Source organism: Antennarius striatus, chromosome 17, assembly GCF_040054535.1.
Source record: "Antennarius striatus isolate MH-2024 chromosome 17, ASM4005453v1, whole genome shotgun sequence".
Classification (NCBI taxonomy): Eukaryota; Metazoa; Chordata; class Actinopteri; order Lophiiformes; family Antennariidae; genus Antennarius; species Antennarius striatus.
The window spans coordinates 6,846,351-6,865,236 of record NC_090792.1 but is presented as its reverse complement, the minus strand read 5'-3'; the positions used below and the strand labels follow the sequence as shown (position 1 = coordinate 6,865,236).

At 40.9% G+C, this 18,886-nt stretch overlaps 1 protein-coding gene across 3 annotated transcripts in view; it reads left to right on the top strand.

Annotated features, from left to right (window-relative positions):
• The window catches only part of LOC137611235 (gephyrin-like), a 28,442-nt gene extending 9,804 nt beyond the window's left edge, over nucleotides 1-18,638 (top strand). The window contains exons 7-24 of one of the 3 annotated variants that reach the window (XM_068339323.1): nucleotides 1,234-1,521; nucleotides 3,058-3,159; nucleotides 5,198-5,335; nucleotides 7,427-7,469; nucleotides 7,667-7,804; nucleotides 7,951-8,043; nucleotides 8,185-8,240; nucleotides 8,886-9,005; nucleotides 9,136-9,194; nucleotides 9,297-9,450; nucleotides 9,775-9,896; nucleotides 10,685-10,772; nucleotides 10,964-11,037; nucleotides 11,285-11,349; nucleotides 12,434-12,537; nucleotides 13,932-14,028; nucleotides 15,847-15,985; nucleotides 16,070-18,638. In XM_068339323.1, the coding sequence (XP_068195424.1) occupies nucleotides 1,234-1,521; nucleotides 3,058-3,159; nucleotides 5,198-5,335; nucleotides 7,427-7,469; nucleotides 7,667-7,804; nucleotides 7,951-8,043; nucleotides 8,185-8,240; nucleotides 8,886-9,005; nucleotides 9,136-9,194; nucleotides 9,297-9,450; nucleotides 9,775-9,896; nucleotides 10,685-10,772; nucleotides 10,964-11,037; nucleotides 11,285-11,349; nucleotides 12,434-12,537; nucleotides 13,932-14,028; nucleotides 15,847-15,980 (1,875 nt within the window). In that variant the 3' untranslated portion in view covers nucleotides 15,981-15,985; nucleotides 16,070-18,638. The remainder of the gene's footprint in view (nucleotides 1-1,233; nucleotides 1,522-3,057; nucleotides 3,160-5,197; nucleotides 5,336-7,426; nucleotides 7,470-7,666; nucleotides 7,805-7,950; nucleotides 8,044-8,184; nucleotides 8,241-8,885; nucleotides 9,006-9,135; nucleotides 9,195-9,296; nucleotides 9,451-9,774; nucleotides 9,897-10,684; nucleotides 10,773-10,963; nucleotides 11,038-11,284; nucleotides 11,350-12,433; nucleotides 12,538-13,931; nucleotides 14,029-15,846; nucleotides 15,986-16,069) is intronic. The other 2 variants (XM_068339321.1, XM_068339322.1) reach the window with 2 other exon arrangements.
• The last annotated feature ends 248 nt before the right edge of the window (nucleotides 18,639-18,886 follow it).

Below are 18,886 nucleotides of genomic sequence, written 5' to 3'. Positions count from 1 at the left end.
GTCAATAGATATTTGGAGTTTTAGGAATTCATGGCCTGGACCGAAACTAAACAATCGGATTTTGCTTCCGTCAAAAATCTGCTCTGTGATTTGACAGAGTGATTCATGATATTGATTGGTTGACATGCCCAAGGGCGTGGCAATCCCCGAGGGGGGAGTTTGTTCAGGCTACGGTAGCATTGTTTGGTAATGTCCTAGCTCAGAGCTACACACTGAAAATCCCTCACAAGCTGTTGAAATCAGCTAGCATTTGGCTAACTAGTTAGCAGTCAGGTGTGTGTGTGTATGTGAGTGTGTGTGTGTGCGCGAACGCGTGTGCACGTGAGTGTGTTTGCGTGTGTTTGTGTGTCCGCCGAGGCTATCCCCAGCATCACAGCGAACCCATAACCAGTTGCACATTAATTACTAATTCAGAACAATTGTCTGTTTTTTGGTGAATGAAAGCAGCTTTAGCTCTTCTAAGTGATCGGAGAGCTGCCTGTATCCACACAGACACACAAGCGCGCAAGAGAATACAAGAGAAAAACTTGGTCTTACCGGGAAAATCCCATGTTTCATTAGTTTGTGTTAGCTTAGCTCCCATGTTATCTGCGATCTGTCATTGTCCATGATGATTTTTGGAAAACACAGCTTTAAAATCACAATACATCACTGTTTTGAAGCGGGATGTAATTATCGGCCGGTCTCATCGTGTTTACACAATGAGCCACGAGTCTTTGTTCAGCAAAGACTTGGGAACATGAGGAAGAAGGTCCACAGTTAGCGCCGAAAAATCAACCGTTATATCATGAAAAACAAGAGTGCTAAACATGAGAAGAATTCGAGCGAAATACGTAGTAGCGAAGTTATTGACAGTTAAAATAAGTTCCAGACTATGGCGATCGATCTGTAATGCATGCACGTCCAAGTGGAGCAAGTAAACAAACGCATGTGAATGCGCCGGGCACTGCAGTGTTGATTGGGCAGCTCAGAGGGGGGAGGAGATAGGGAAGGCTCAGAGGGGGGGGTGGGTGGAGATAGGGAGCTTAGAGCTATACCCCATTAAAACAGACCTTTAAAGGGCGGGAATGGATTTATCCATATTCAGTCAAAGATATTGAGGACCATGGATCACTTTGCTGCAGGACATTTAAAATACAGTCTAGTTGGACATCTGGCAGCTGAATGATATGAATTTAAAAAAAAGCATAATATGGGACCTTTGGGACCTTTAAAGTTATCTTTCTTTTGCAGGAGTGTTTTCAGTTCATTTTGCCCGCTCTGCCCCACGCCATTGACCTGCTGCGTGAAGCTACAGTCGGGATAAAAGCCACACATGCTGCACTGGAACAACTGCCCTCCCCTCTGATGGCCAACACACACACCAACACACACACTAACATGCACACCATGGAGCGTGGAACCCAGTGTGAGGAAGAGGAGGACGAGGAGGAGGACAGGAGGAGAGGTCGACATACACACAACCACCACCATCACCAGCATGGCTCCTCTCACATCACCGCAGCCGCTATCGCTGCCAAGGTAACCGGCTGACAGGACACACACACGACTATTGTGGCTGCTGCTGCTCCACACGTAGAAGTATACACAAGTAGGATGTTTGCAGACAGTTGGCAATTTCACAGAGAGAGCTTACATTGAGGAGCACATCAGTGGGTTGGATAGTGATCCCACATCAGTCACATTTCCACTTCTTGGCACTGGCTCAACTCGCCTCGATTTGACTCAGCTCAACTTTTTTGCTTTTCTATTTGGTTTAAGTCAGTGATCTTAATACTGAGCAGGTATTAAAAGTCATGAGAAACACAGCTGACCTCTGATTGGTCACAAAGAATCTTAACCTAATTGTCCATCTAACTAACACGAACATTTGCTAGCAGTTTTTAAAGGACGACTACAGTTTTTGTTAGGTCAGTACAATTCATGAAAATGGCAGTCTGAAAAACAATGCTATGTGTTATTGAGGACTTGCAGATTTTCCTGTGTAATATTGCTGATGAGAGGATATTGATAAGTGGACGAAAGCTGTCTTCCACTCAAGATGACATCACGGCAGGTTCTTCCAGTGAAGTATTGTCTACTCGTGGAAATGATCTTCAGAAAGTATGTAGGCTGAGCAGAGTCTAGAGGAACAGAGCCGGTAACATGTTGTGGAAACGCAGCTTTTAGTCATAGTGTGGAGATGAAACATAAAATTTTACGTATCTGTGGCTGGAAATCTGAACAAGACAAATTGACAGCAAAGTAAGCAAAGAAGGAAGCTCCACACATCAGTTTATAATATTATAGTCTACTTTTTCCAGAAGGTGTAAACTACGGCGGGGAGAAGGAATCAATAGGAGAATTGGTAGAAGCACATTTGATCAATATCTGAGTAACTGGAGTTGTACTGCAGCTTTAATTGGAATAAACAGGGATATACCGTATTGGCCTGAATATAAGACGACCGTGACTATAAGATGACCCCCTCTTTTTCAAGACTCAAGTTAGAAAAAAATACTTTTTGAATACCAAATTTAATTTTATACAGAATATAATTACAGTACATCTGAAACAAATGATTACAGCAATATATTCGATCACATTGCAATTGTTTGACAGGGGTTCGCTTTGGCCTGTGGAGTTAAGTTCAGCATTCGCTTTAAAGACATCTGGCGCCATCTAGCGTTGTGAATGGGTATAACGTCTAGACCCCGAATGTAAGACGACCCCCACTTTTTCACTTATTTCAATGCAAAAAACACCGTCTTATATTCGGGCCAATACGGTAATTAGGAACTTACTCGCTCCATTCACTTGTCAGGTTCCTGCTTGCAGGACAACTGTGTAACTTTGTGAACTGTGAATGTGATCATTTTGTTCATATCCACTTTCAAATAATTCCAGATTTTGGTAAATATTCAGAATTTGCAGCTATTTCATTGAAATACAAACTTTTCAGTCACTTCATTTCACCCCATTCACATGTCTGTCTGTGTGGTCATGTGTCTGTCTGTTTGTGTGTCTGTGTGTGTATGTGCTAACGCACACGTGTCTGCATGGTTGTGTGGCCATCAGATGAGCCATGCTATTGTCATGGCTAAAGGGGGTCCCTACCTGCCTGGTCCCACACCTGCTCCTCCCACTCATTTCACTTGTTCCTGTAGCCATGAGCAGCAGGTGAGACACTCTTGCGTACACACGCCTCTCCCACCATCGTTCAGTCCATCCTGTCCGTCAGTCACGCACGAGCCCGTTCTGCACACTTTATCTAGACAACAGTTCTCTGAAGCTGTGTTGATCTAGAATTTTGAAACTTTTCCATGTTTGAGGTTTTTAAGAATAATTACTGTATGATATTACCTTTTTTTAGATATGAGGGACCTTTTACACAAGAGTCGTTGATATTGAAATGTTCTTTTTTTAAAAATTAAAAAAAAAAAAAAAGTACTATTCTGATCCCCGAAGGGAAATTGAGAGCATACTCTAGTTAGTGAAACACTTCAATCGCATGCATACATGTTATTTTTTTTACAGGCCCCTGTAGCACACATACACACACACAAGGGCATGCAGGCATGCAGGGGAGGTAGGGTGGCAGGCAGCTCCATCATGATGCACCCCCAAATGAGCAACTTGTAAAGGGGGACTTACTATATAAATGCATTTAGATGAGAGATATAGTTGAACAAATGAAAATAATCTTAGTATTTTAATATAGGTACGATTACTTTTTTTGATGAAACATATCTACCTGATTGAACGTATTGGAATTTGTATTCACTTCATAATTAAATGTTCGCGGCACTAATATTGATATAATAATATGATGAATTGCAATATTCCACATCATTATTTCAGTGTAGCAGACCACGACTTCATGATTTTGTTTCACTCTCAACTTAATAATGTTTGTAGCCACAGCAGGCAGCTGTTTTTGGCAAAATGCTCTGATGATCAATGTTTGACACTTGTTGAAGAAAAATGTGTAAAGCAATCAATCAGTTGTCATTATAGTTAGCTCTAAACTTCTTTCAATCAGATAATGAATTGATTATGTCATTATTGCAGTTTTACTCATCATTGCTTTAGTTTGGGTTTAAACATACCTGAAGAGAAAGACAATTGACTGGGGCAAGTTCTCAGTCATGGTGGTGGTTGAAAGCAGTCAACTTTAGACTTCAGTTCTACTACTGGTGCTAGAATAAAAGCATGCACATGAATGTGATATGTCTTTATTTTGAATATGTGATGCATATAATCCCACACATCTTTCTTTTTGTTGACCAATGGCGGACTCTGGTGTAGATCCTCTACAAATTACCAATTTAGTTCAGCTGAAAGGTGTTAAAACAGCCTTCAAACAAAATAAAGAAATATTCATTATTTGCCACTCTAATTATTAGTTGCTCAAGCAGACCATATATTTTTGGAACAATTTGTCAAATTGCACTTAACCATTGATTTAAGTTTGTTCCGGTGGGATTTGAAAAACTGGCTGCAGATAAAGCCTCACAGTGAACATTTAAGCTGGAACTACCTGGAACTTCTTTTGGGTTTGAATCTCAGAGAAATGTTCCACAGTAGTTATAATTATTTTCTCTTCTGTTTCCTTCAAGAAACAAAGATTTTAATAATTTTTTGCTGTCAAGTAATGAATAATAAAGGTGACATGCAGATAACCCAGATCAGGGATGTGGTCAGTCAATCTGATGAGTTTATCATTTGTGACCGGGCTACATGATGTGGAGTGAAGTAATAAATCACTTGAAGCCCCTCTTATTCTCTGGAAAGACATTATATCCTTTGTTATCCACACAACCACAGCAATATAACGTATGTACATGTCAACTCATAAATCTGTAAGAAAAACAACTCATACAGGAAAGTTTGACTCTAACAGTGAAAGTAGCCAAAAAATGTGTGAAATGCTAAAATAAATACCAAACGTACGGGAGGCTTACCTCAACTTAATAAGACTTGAAATTTGCATTTGGAATAAATACTAAATAAAGAGTATTAGAAGGAAATGCAACACGTCCTTCTTTATTTCAATCATATTTAGAAGTTAATCTTATCAGGGGTGAAACATGAGTAGGTTGTATAAATCAGAATGTTATGTAAACACAGCTCCAGTTGACTAAATGTGTGTGTGTGTGTGTGTGCGTGTGTGTGTGTGTGTGTGTGTGTGTGTGTGTGTGTGTGTGTGTGTGTGTAGATCCCGGACTCAATCATTTCTCGAGGCGTTCAGGTGCTTCCTCGAGATTCAGCCTCTTTAAGCTCCACCCCTTCTGAGTCACCAAGGGCAACACAGGCGACCTCCCGCCTTTCTACCGCCTCATGCCCGACACCCAAGGTACACTTTAATTTTTAATTTTGATTTTTTTAAAAATTTTATACACTGTTATAATCCCCAAAAGGAAATTAAGAATGCACACTCTAGTTTCTGTTAGTCAATCACACGCATGCGTATTAGTCTGTAGAGGCCCCTGTAATACACACAACCACACACAAGGGGGCTTGTAAGTATGCAATGGGAGGCAGAGTGGCTGGCAGCCCCTTTGTGGAGCGCCCAAATGAGCAGCTTGTGAGGGGAACAGCGCCTTGCTCAAGAGAGCCTCGCTCAAGGGCACCTCAGCAGTGCTTCGGAGGTGAGCTGACACCGCCCATTGTCAGCTCACACTCTTGAGTTTTTCTGGGCAGGAGGGGGAATCGAACTGCCATTCTTGGAACATTGGCCGAGCCGCTCTACCGTCCGCTCTACCACTGAGCCACTTCTGCTCCCTCATGCATGTACACACACACACACACACACACCCACACACACACACACACACACACACACACACACACACACACACACACACACACACACACACACACACACACACACACACACACACACACACACACACACACACACAGTGAGCATTAAGAGTGAAAATTTGAATCACTCTACCATGAAAAAAAAAATCATGTCGCTCTTTGCATTAAATTCAACTTTCTTTTTTCTATTTGTATATTATTTAAAAATTTATAGAGCATGCAAAGAATGTATGTAAAGTAACTGTAGGCTGATATTTAAAATACACGAAGGACTAACACTGGCTGCACGTTTGGAGTTTTGACTCATTTCCTGGTCATTTTATTTCTTTTTATTACCCAGTAAGAGAAAAGGTCGCCGATTTGAACTCATAACATAAAATGAAGTTTCATTGGATTATTTTGAGATTTGGTTTTAGTATATCGCTTCTTTAAAGGTTATTATGTTTATACTCATATGACTCCCAACCCCGTCCCATTTTTCTCCTGACTGACTGAATCTAAACGTTAGTCGTTTGATTCTGATTCAGCCTCCCAAATCATTCTGTCACATCACAGCCCTGTTCAGGGATTGGGATTCCCTTTAAATGAATAGTCTCGGGACTTGTGTGCTGCTTGGAATTGAATGGGAGTGAATGAGTCTGTGAGAAATACCTTCAGCTGTGTTAAATTCACAGAAACCTTGTTCCATTGATGCCAAAAAATAGCAGAAATTCCATAATGGACCCAGATGATCTTTTCTCATGTTATGAAGTTCACAGATGGTGGCCTTTACTTACCTTATTTAATAGAGTCAAGCCTTTATATCCCAAGCATTTGATCATATCTGACCACTAAACCTCCCTCTTTTCCTCCCTGTTCTTATTTTAATATGTCGCAAATAAAAGTGAAAAACATCTGTTACTAAATACTCATACAACAAGACAAGCAACGAAAAGGACATAAAGTTACAGAGATGAATGTAAACAAGTTGTTTATGATGGTGGGGCATCCAAAGGAGAAGTAAATCAAAAGAGAATGTATGTTTGTTTAATCTGTGTGACATGAATTCACCATGTCAGTCATAACTGTAGGTACACGTTTTGGATCTGGCGTAATGGTGTCTTCACTTGGATACTGGCATAATTAAAGAGTTTATGGTATTACTTTTTAAATTTATGACAAGCACTGCTTTTTACATTAAAATCAAATCAAAGACAGTTTACAGAAAAAATGCTAACATGAAAGGGAAACTGAAGACCATGGGAAAAGTTGAAATCAGACGGTTTACATGAAGCTGTGTTTGGAGTGCAACTCAAACAGCAGTGACGTAAACCAGCTATTTGTTACGTGATAGAATCATGTGAACAACGTATTACGCAGCGCTAGACTCGTATGTCACTCAAACAAGTTGATTCCTGTTATTCTAGTCAGGAGAATTGAACACAGATCTGCTGGAGTCTTCCCAAAAGTCACAAGCAGAATTCAATTTTTTTTTAATGTGTTACTTATTATTTTTCAACAATCAACATGGATGCCTTTGACTTACTGAACTGATTGAGACAGAGAGATAAATCAATTATACCCTTTAATACATTTACCATGACATTGACCAAATCTGGATTATCTGTATGTTTCTTTTCAGGTTCAGTCACGATGTGGCAGCAATGAGAACATTCTGAGAGCCAGTGAGTACCAGACGCGCGCACGTGTGTGTTTGTGTGTGTGTGTGTGTGTGTCTGCCATTAACACATCAACCTCCTCACAGTAACTTACAGCGCTGTGAAGTATTTACTCACACCTTTTCTCTTTTGTGTGTGTGTGTGTGTGTGTGTGTGTGTGTGTGTGTGTGTGTGTGTGTGTGTGTGTGTGTGTGTGTGTGCAGGCCACAGTGCAGTGGACATCAGCAAAGTGGCGCGTCGTCATCGCATGTCTCCGTTTCCATTGACGTCAATGGACAAAGCGTTCATTACTGTTCTAGAGATGACACCAATTCTTGGAATTGAAGTCATCAACTACAGAGGTGAGTCTTCAGGAGTGTGTGAGTGTGTGTTGGACTTGTCTAGTGATATGTCAGGGACACAAAAGTCTCTAAACATCTTTTACATGGTGACTGTTTGGTGTTTACTGGTTGGCTCCAACCTGATTGGGCGTGGTTCCTTCCCTCAGATGGGTTGGGTCGAGTGCTCGCTCAGGACATCTATGCCAAAGACAATCTTCCTCCGTTTCCCGCCTCTGTTAAAGATGGCTACGCTGTACGAGGTGATGTGCCCAAAAAGAGATCTGACTCTAGTGCAGTATGCTGTTGTGAAATGCATCTATATGTTTACAATTACCTACTTGTTGGCATTGAATTAATGAAAGAGCAAATCATTGATGCAGCGTTCTGTGTTCAACCTGCAGCTGCTGACGGCCCAGGAGATCGCTTCATCATGGGGGAATCACAGGCTGGACAACAGGTTAGCTCTCATGCATCAACACTTGACATACAAGAGTCTTAATGATGCTACTGAATACCATCTAGTATTTCATCAGCAACTATTAGCATTTCTATGAATACACAACGGTTGTTTTCGACATGAAACGTCCACAAGCCGTGTGAGGAAACGTGTTCCGAGATGTAGTGGATGAGTTGGTATTGTGATGTGCACGTGATCAGTAGTCATGTCATAGGATGTGCAATGTCAACCGAGACAAATGACCTCAAACGCATCACGCTGCAACTTCTTATAAAGAGAGGAATAGTCCTGTTTGTCATTTTGCATGACTAATCCGGTGTCTGTCTGAGAGCCCAGCTTTCTTCTCAACATCAGATCACGTTGGTAATCCCTGAGTTCGTAGTCATCTAGTGGTGAAAAGTGATTGTCTCTGGAGTGTGTCTCAAGAGATGTTGCATGGGGATAGAGCCCAAATCGTACTTTTGAGTTGTTTCTGGTTGTGGTTGTAAACTAGAGTTGAACAGATTACTGTGGGACAAAACAAGCAAAAGATGTAACCGAGTCTGTCACATGTTCACCCACGTTCAAACACAGACGTTGCTTTGTTTGCTTGATTTGAACCCGATCCCCTTTAAGGTATTTCTACCTGTTTGCGTTTTTGTGAAGCCAACCCACACAGTGATGCCTGGTCAGGTGATGAGGGTGACAACCGGGGCTCCAATTCCTTGCGGAGCCGATGCTGTGGTCCAAGTAGAAGACACGGAGCTCCTGCGAGAGTCAGAAGATGTATGTTCAGCACAAAGAATATTAAGTGGTTGTTTTCTATGGACTCGGTGATGTCTTTGGTTCTTGAATGTGTTCGCCCAGCATTTTATCAGTGGTTAGGGTTACAGCTTCACAGTTTGGCTTGTTTCAGGGTACAGAGGAACTGGAGGTGAGGATTATGGTCCAGGCCCGGCCTGGACAGGACATCAGGTAAACGTCCACAAGATGCTGAATGATCCAACGAGAATCAAATGTTCTTTCTTATGTGCATTTAAAAGCCTTGAGCATTATTACATTTTTGTCTCTGGAAAGGCCCATCGGTCATGACATCAGACGAGGGGAGTGTGTTCTGGCTAAAGGAACACATATGGGGCCATCAGAGATTGGCTTGCTGGCCACAGTGGGAGTGACCGAGGTTAGCGTGCACAAGTTTCCTGTGGTGGCTGTCATGTCAACTGGAAATGAGGTATATGAACAGATTAAAATAATCCCACAGTTTTTTATTAATTTCTTCATTTAGAGCTAAGGCTTTTGGTCAATCTTTACTTTTGCTAATGAAACATCAACACTTGAGTCTCTTAAATTGAGTCACATATTGATCAAGAAAAGAAGATGTGACTGCACCGCCTATTTCTCTTCTGGTTTAAAAACACAGTTTAGTGTTCCGTTTCACTTTAACATGATAAGTGTGTAACCAAGGAACACATATAAGGCTGCCATGTTGAAAGTGAACATATAGAAGACAGGGACTCACACTCACTTGATCCTGTCTGTCTTTGTCTGTGTCCAGCTGCTGAATCCAGAGGATGACCTCCACCCAGGAAAAATAAGAGATTCCAATCGCTCCACTCTGCTGTCCACCATCCAGGAACACGGATATCCCACCATCAACCTGGGAATTGTTGGAGACAAGTACGAGCATTTTTGATTTGTTTAGAAACTACAGTAATCCCTCATTACTTACGGTTAATGCGTTCCAGGACCATCCGTGAAAAATGAAATTCCGCGATATAACGACAAGCTATTTACGGTATTTGCGGTCATTTAAACGTTTATTAACCCTCCCCATACTGATATTAAACCACCTTATATCTGTATTACCTTTTCCGACACTCTTATAGACTGTTTAAAGCACTTTTGTGTTTCACGGAAGTGCACTCCATTCTGTGAGTCTCAGAAAGCAGGGCACTTCCGGATGCTGTCAGCCAATAGCATGCGCATACAGTATCACGTGACTACCTACTAAAAATCTGCGATGCAGTGAAGCTATGCATCTTGAAGCGCAAACAGGCAAGAGATTATTGTAGTGCAAAACTAAAAACAGCTACAAATGTTTTTAAAAGTGCTGCAAAATATTCAACAAAATATTCTTCAAATTAGTTACCCAACTGTTTGACTTATGCTGCAGAATGTATGAGACCGAATAAAAAAAAGACCAATTTACAGTGTGAGGTTCAGAAATCCTGATGTTCAGTCCCCAAAACAGAACAAGATCTTTCCTTTCTGATAATATCACTCAATTGTGTCTTTTATCAGAACTTTCTAGCCCATAAATGTCCACATTTCATATTTGTAAAACAAATTTACCATCAATAAATTCCAATTTTCTGTTAAATACTGTGACATCACACTGATGTGGTTTCCATTAGCTCAATAGCTCCTCCTTTGGGTAGTTAACGCCATCCTGCCTGTGCTTGCAGCCCCGATGACCTACTGTCGGCTCTCCACGAGGGAATTAGTCGTGCCGACGTCATCATCACCTCAGGGGGGGTGTCAATGGGGGAGAAGGTAATTTCTCACCTGTGATACATTTCTTCAAGTGAAGTAAGCAATTCCTTGATATGACTTGTAGATACACTCATTTTTTAATCCAGCAAGGGCTAAAATATTATCTAAATTGTTCACTATATCTGTTTGCTTGAGGTCTGTCCTCATTTGGTCTAATGCTGTGTGTATGCTGCGTGTCTGTGTCTCTTCAGGACTACCTAAAGCAGGTGCTGGATATCGACCTTCATGCTCAGATTCACTTTGGACGAGTTTTCATGAAACCAGGGTGAGACTGAGGAGGGGAGGGAATTTGACTGAGGGTATTTCAGATCAGGAAAACATGACTTTACATCCAAACTCCTTATTAACCCTGAATGAAGGTTATTTAATATGAATTATTTCTATGACTATTTCTATGACTACTACTGATACCGATATTGCTACTAATGCTTATTGTAGTTTCACATGACTGATGTTAACTGCCTCTAACGTCCAGCTGTTGTGATATATGCTTATGTATGTTGTTTCTCCAGGCTTCCTACTACCTTTGCCACAGTTGACATTGATGGAGCACGGAAACTCATCTTTGCTCTGCCAGGTATTATATGTATTTTTTTTCTGTCTAAGGTGACAGAGTGGGTTTGCTTTGGTGTCAGTGGGAGCTTCTCCCCTTGTTGTTCAGTCAGCTGAAACATCCTTCACACCCTACTAATATTACTCTGTTGAGTCGGAGTCCTAATTCTCCAGCATGAGAACCAGAACAACAAGAGCACTTGTCAGCGGGGTGTTTTGGCTAGTGTACTGTGTATTGTTAAAAAATATTATGTTTGTTTCATGCTTGACCTCATTCACAATGCATATTGAATTGAGTATGTGATCCTACTGGGCACTTTTAGGACATCTCCCCACCCTAATATCATTCATACCAGTTAATCTGATATCATTAACATGTCTTAAGACAATACTAAGCCATGCTCTGTCACATATTTCATGTTTGTCCAAGTTTGCTACAAATGAAAGTACTTACATTTCATTAAGCATGTATCTTCAAATAGCCCAAATTGTTCTGAAAATACTGACATCAGTTTCAAGCTTATATCTCACTATATAAAATCTATATGGTTCTATAAATAATCAGAGATGTGCAGCACCAAGACTCCAGAGGGTTTTTCACTGTGCACAAAACTTTGGTGGAGGGTAAGAAGGTGTGTTTGAGACGGTGCCAAAATTATATTGCGGCATTGTATTTTATATGTGAAAATGATCTAGGGTGTTAAGGTGCCACCAAGCATATGTAGACACGGGCTATTTGCAGTTTGCTGAGTTCACCACAGTGACATTGATAATATAGGCTGTTAACATTTCAAATCCACACATCCTTGTCAAACTGCTGATCTGAAGATATTTTTAAAGTTTTAGGACAATATTAATGAGAATTGTGATAGTAAACTTGAATATGTTCTTTTATAATCCTAATCAGATCTGTAAATAAGCAGCTCACCAAAGCTGTTATTGTTGAGCAGTTAGTGTGCTCAGTTCAGTCTGGTGTAGCACAGCTAGCACACAGACATAAGTAGGAATAACATTTATGGAGCAAACCGAGATGGCGTTAGAGTCTACTACCACAGTTAGTGGTCAGCAGGTTGTCCTGTTACACAGTAACCCACTGTGTTGTTCCTCAGGTAACCCAGTGTCTGCCGTGGTGACTTGCAACCTGTTTGTGATTCCTGCTCTGAGGAAGATGCAAGGCATCCTAGACCCGAGGCCTACAATTATTAAAGCGAGGGTAAAACACACATCTATCCATCCATCCATTTTCTGTTGCCACTTAAACAAATCTTTATTGTCCCTCATTGGGGAAATTATCTTTACATTTTTTTTACTGCTTGAACATGTATTTTACAGTATATGTTAGTACAGGCCCCTGAAACAAACACACAACAAACACCTTGCTCACGGGCATCTCAGCAGTGGTTGGGAGGTGAGCTGACATCTCCCACGGTCAGCTCACACTTCAAGGATGGCTGATCGGGAGTGGGAATCGAACTGCCGATCTCTGATCATAGGAATGCCGCTCTACTGACTGAGCTACTGCTGCGCCCCCTTTATCTACTGTTGCTGGTTGTGGGGAGCTGGAGTCTATCCCAGCTGTCTTAGGGCGTGAGGGGGGGAAACTCCAGGCGTGACGCCAGTGTACCGCGGAGCCACACAGAGGCGCAGACAACAACGCACGCACACACTCACATCTCATTTTGGGACCGGCCAATTAACCTGAAGTGCATGAGTGCCACCTAGGTTTAATTGATAAGCTGTTAAGAGCCTTATAATAGTGTATAATAAAGTAGCGCCAGCAGGTCTTTGATCAATCAATCAATCAATCAATCAATCAAGTTTCATTTATTTAGGGGTATTTCGTGCTGTCCTATGTGAAAACGTGTGTCAGCATGACAAATAAAGATTCTGATTCAAAGCGCTTTAACATGCTAGCCAATGAAAAGGTCAGTCAGTCATATTCAGATTACCACCGCTATATCTGCCGCAGCGTGTCACGGGGAGCTTATCCCTGCGGCGTAGGGCGTGTTGTAGGGGACACTCTGTGCACGATGCCAGTGCACTGCGGGGCCACACACAAAGACATACAACTAGCACACACACACAATCATTCCTACGGGCAATTTGGAACGGTCAATCAACCTGAAGCGCATGCTTTTGGAGGTGGGAGGAAGCCGGAGAACCCATAGAGAACCCACGCAGACACGGGGAGAGCATGCGAACTCCGCACAGAGCGGGACTCGAACCCAGGTTCGCCGTGTTGTGTTGTGATGCGGCAGCGCTACCCACTGCGCCACCGTGCCACTCCAATGAAAAGGTGAACACTTAAAATGTATCAGAGGTATAATGTGGAGATCACCTCAGCTTCCATCAGACTTGTAATAGGTAACCTGTAGAAAAATAATGTTTGGTCATATTAACTAGAACATTTCTACATTTAACATGACTCGACTTATTAACAACTGGAGCAGAGGTTCCCTAACCCCTAACCCTCCTCTTTCATACAAATTCAAACTATTTATTGAAGAGTGTTTTATAGCAGTAACTTTTGTGGTGATGGATGTCATTAAATCCACATTAATAGTTCAAATCCACATTAATAGTTCATTTATTGTACGTTTATTTCAGCTTTCGTGTGACGTGAAACTCGATCCCAGACCAGAGTACCACCGCTGCATTCTCACCTGGCATCACCAGGAGCCGCTGCCCTGGGCACAAAGCACAGGTAAGCACACATGCATGCATGCACGCGCACACACACACACACACACACACACACACACACACACACACACACACACACACACACACACACACACACACACACACACACACACACACACATACACACACTGGTGTTTTATGGAGTTCACTCTGTTACACTGCTGTAGTTTGTTTGTTTCCCCCTACAGATAAAATTGTATCTTGAAAGTTTCAATACAGGTGTGTGTTGAGATGATAAAATTTAACATCCATACGACTTTTCAAAAAAAAAATAATGTAGGTGCGATGGAGTTTTAGTTAGTTAACAGTCACGCGGCGAAGCGGCTGTCCACAGGGATGAGACGATAAGGAAAATGGATGGATGTACACTGTACGCATCGAGTGAAACAAGCATCACTTCTGAATAGTATTTGTATTCTTAGGATTAATGTATCCTCTGCAGAGCTTTAATTCCTTTGACTGTAGTTGATACCTCTGCCAACGAGAGTCACAGAAGATTATACATTTGATCACCAATCGCTGTTCGCACACAGTAAGAAATTGTAATACAAAAGACAAAAAATACCGGTGATACGGACGTGCAATCAAAATCACTTGCCACTTACTTTAGGATTACATGATGTTGTCCTTTTTGTGTATTTTTGTTATGTTTTACGTTTCTGTCAATATCATGAGAAGTTGTAGTCCAGTGAAAATAAAAATATCCAGGCACAGACAGATCATAATGATCACTGTCCACAAGATCATCTGGATTTGGATTAAAGTCTGGATCATAATTTTACAGATATTTTCAGGGTCACAGTTTGGTAAGGGAGAGAGGAATGACACTTCTACTTATGTGTAGTTAAGATAATGCAGTTCACAGTCAGTCAGATGGATTTCCTGTATCTGTGAAAGGTCAAACTCTTTATTTTGACAGGAAATAAATCCAAATCCCACATGACTCACGTCATCATGCCATCATGGTGGTGACATTCCTCTGATTATACATAGCCTGGAAGTAATGTTCCCATGGATTTTTTTATTGACAATTGTACAGGCAGAGAGGTATGCACTCTCTAAGTGCATTCTCATGTTTGTTATACCTTAAGTTGTATAACAGGGTAAACACTGCATGCGTTAATACCCGACACACACCGGTTCACTGTAATTAACTGTACCTCACTCACAGAAACGAAATAAATCAAAATCTGAATTATCAGGTGTAGGTGTTGGTCGAATTACAACTAATCCCAGGATCAGTTGTAAATGTCAATTAAATGCAATGACATTGAAATCCGATTCCCTTCTCCTCATTGATAGGCGGACTATAGAAATCAAATGTTGTGTTCGCTAATCTTGGTTGTGGAGATCACATATAAAGTCAGAGCAGGATATTATTTCCTTGTTAAACACATTTTTAATGTATGAGTGTATCACCAGTGCTGCCACAAGAATATCATTATTTCTTTGACGGCTTCTTTAAAGGATATAGCACCATATGGAGGGCATTGTTGGCTTTCTATCTGTAAAGCGCTTTGAAATGTCTTCTGATATGATTCAGCACTATATAAATAAAGGTTGATTGATTGACCATATCATCACAGCTAACAGTGTGTTAGCTAACAATGTGTTAGCTCAGTGTAGCGTTGTTTCCCACAATGCACTGTTCTCCCTTACTGGGTTTTTATGAGAAGTTGATATTTTATTCCATGATCTTGTGTAACCTTTTTCTTACAAATTTGAAAACAAAATACTACACAAAAAAACAGATTCAAAAAAAAACCCCACCCGAACACTCCATGCACACTTAGATACCTGCTGTCGCTCTCTTGTTCAGGCAACCAGGTGTCCAGCAGGCTAATGTCGATGCGTAGTGCCAACGGTCTGCTGATGTTACCACCTAAAACAGAGCAGTATGTGGAACTGCATAAGGGAGAGGTTGTGGACGTCATGGTCATTGGACGGCTATGATGCAGGTATTTGACCTTTGACCTTTCCATTCAGACTCTCTGGAGGTCTGTTCTACATTTCACTCCAACGCCAAAACTTTTCCTTCACAGACTTCAATGTCACTCGCTACCGATTACCATGGCAGTGCCAGGACTTCCTGTCTGGACAGGAAACGGGCGGGGGCAGGAAGTGATGCATGTCTACCTGGTCGCCATTAGCTGTGATGTCATATGCAACAGCCAGTCGGAGCCAGCGGAGGCTGAATCTTCATTGGTCTGCTTTGAGGAGATCACTGTATTTCAATGGAGAAAAAAGTAAAAAAAAGAAAAGAAATATGAGATTTATTCTGTAATATTATTATTATCCTGATGATAATGATTATTAATATTCTTAATTGATATTCTATTATTATTATTATTATTATTATTATTATTATTATTATTATTATTATTATTATTATTGTTCTAGTTGAATATTATCATCTTAGTAGTAATCATGCCCTCTTCTCTCCCAATCATTTATTTTCCCTGGTAGCGATATGAAGATATAGAAACCTGTCCCTCCTTCCTCCACCCTTCTCTTATTTGTTTTCCTTTCCCTTACATTCTCTCTTCTCATTGTAGTTTTCCTTCTTTTCTGCCCTGTGTCTTCTATCTGCATATAGGAACTTCTTGATAACTCCTTCTGCCACTTTCACTACATCTCCTCCTGAAACACCCTGACCTTAGCATCAATATTGACAGAAACACGAGCTAAAGGCTTACGAGGACGTATTTTAATGGGATTTGCTTATATAGTTTGCGCCTGCAAAATGAATATGACTTTTTTGCCAATAAAGGAAAAAAGACAAAAAATTCAAACGGTATATATGTTTCACACCATCGTGAGGGACTAAAATTCATCCTGAGTCTCCCTGAAAGCCATGAAACTCCTTTAGGTGGGTCAGTGGCTAAGCTTGAAGGTCACACTGTAATGATTCCTCTGGTCCAAAATCAGACACAACCATAATGGCTACACTTAAGTCCATAATGATGTCTATGATCTGTCATCAGTGAGGAACCCCCATCTGATCAGAGGTGGGTTGTGCTGGTAATATCGAACCCTGCGTTCAAGTGATGTTCCAACAGTTCGAAGTTTACACCATAAAAATACAGTTTGAAATTGAAATGTAGTATTTGTATTTTGACAATGATTTTGGGATAATGCTTGTGATATTTTTCATTATTATCAACAAATCCTGTTCAATTTCCCAAAAAATAATTGTTTATGTGAAATATTACTCCAACTAGTGAGACCTGGGAGTTTTAGCAGAATATTTTTAGCCAGGGTCTCTAATATTTCCAGCAGCAAGACACTGCGTGTATGAATCAGAAAAAATAGGCGTGTGTGTGTGTGTGTGTGTGTGTGTGTGTGTGTGTGTGTGTGTGTCTGTGTCTGTGTCTGTGTCTGTATTTCTTAAGCGTTGTGTCATCTAATGTGGCAGTCTGACTAACTGATATGCTTGTCATTATTTTGGGACAACAAGAGAGATCTGGAAGAACATCTGTCACACTTCGGGTACACAGGACTCAAATGGGATTTGTTGATAGTAAGGAAAATGTGGAATATTATCAGCCTTGTCCTTTAAGTAGCCAAAGATTAGTGACTATACCTAGTTGACAGCTTGTTTCAGAGGCTGGAGTATTTTCAGCCAGTCATTTGGCGTCCAGCTTTAAGCCTAACTTGAGTGAGTTCTGACATACTGTTAAAGTCAAAGACATTGCTGACCTGACATCACTTGAAAGCAAGGTGTCGCATTCAGGTGCTCATAATCTACACAACTGGTGTATTTTTACCATGATAATGTTATGGTGCTTGTTTAAGTGAAAAGAATCGACACTCTTTGAGACCACAAAAGAATCTTCATCATTTGATTGCTTTTTTTCAATGTACTGTACACAGTTCAAGCAACGCTGAGAGATATAGACAAATTAATTTTGTATGTAGACCACTCTAAAAGCCTAAAAATATAGTTTATTATCAGCTTTAACATGTTGGGCTGGTTGGCTACTACTGTATATCCTGCTGATTCAATCTTAAAATGTTTACTAAGTAACAAGGACCGTTCAAATGTGTTATATGCTGTCTGTGAGTTTCATGCTTTGACCAAGTACCATATTTTAACTCCTCTTGTTCCTGAATCTTGATTTCTTCCCTTCAGTGTGATCAGTGCCAAACAAAACCACATAGTCAGAGGTCTAGTGCTGCATTCAGGTGATAAGGAATAACTAGTGCAAAACTTTTGTACTTATATTAATCTAGTAGTACATGAAGACATCAAGATTTTACTTCCAGCTCAGAAGCTTGTGTCTACTTTCTTTCCTTCATGACTTAATGCAGCACTGGTCAGAATTTCTCAGCTATGATCCTTTTTCTAATGCTCTTTGCTGATGCAGTCTTCCTCCCCAGCCCCCATTCTGCCTTTTCCTCTTCATTGTCATCTTCATTCATTCATTCCTCTACTTTTCCACCGTGCATGCTCATCATGGAGGACGTGTTTTTCTCTTTGGGCCGGTTTCAGTCCAGGTGTGAGAGCAGGGTGCAGCCTTTGGGCGGGATTTCTGATCTGATCAAAACTACATTGTGGGCAGTACTTGGTGCCATTATTGATGTGGAATAAAACTCTTCACAGTCCAGTCACTGTTACCAACAAGGTGTTGTTTATTCCTCTTGCTCAGATTTCAGATACTTCCCAGTTACCTCAAATGCACCACATATCTATCAGTGGCTCGTGCTGGGTTCATCTAGGATGAAATGTAAGAAGATGGTAATTCTGCAGCTGGCCAAACTCAGTCATTGATTATTGGGAAGGAACCCATCAAAATTAAATAAAAATAGATTCAATTCAAAATTTTCTCTTTTCATTTATGTTTCGGTCAGAGACACGA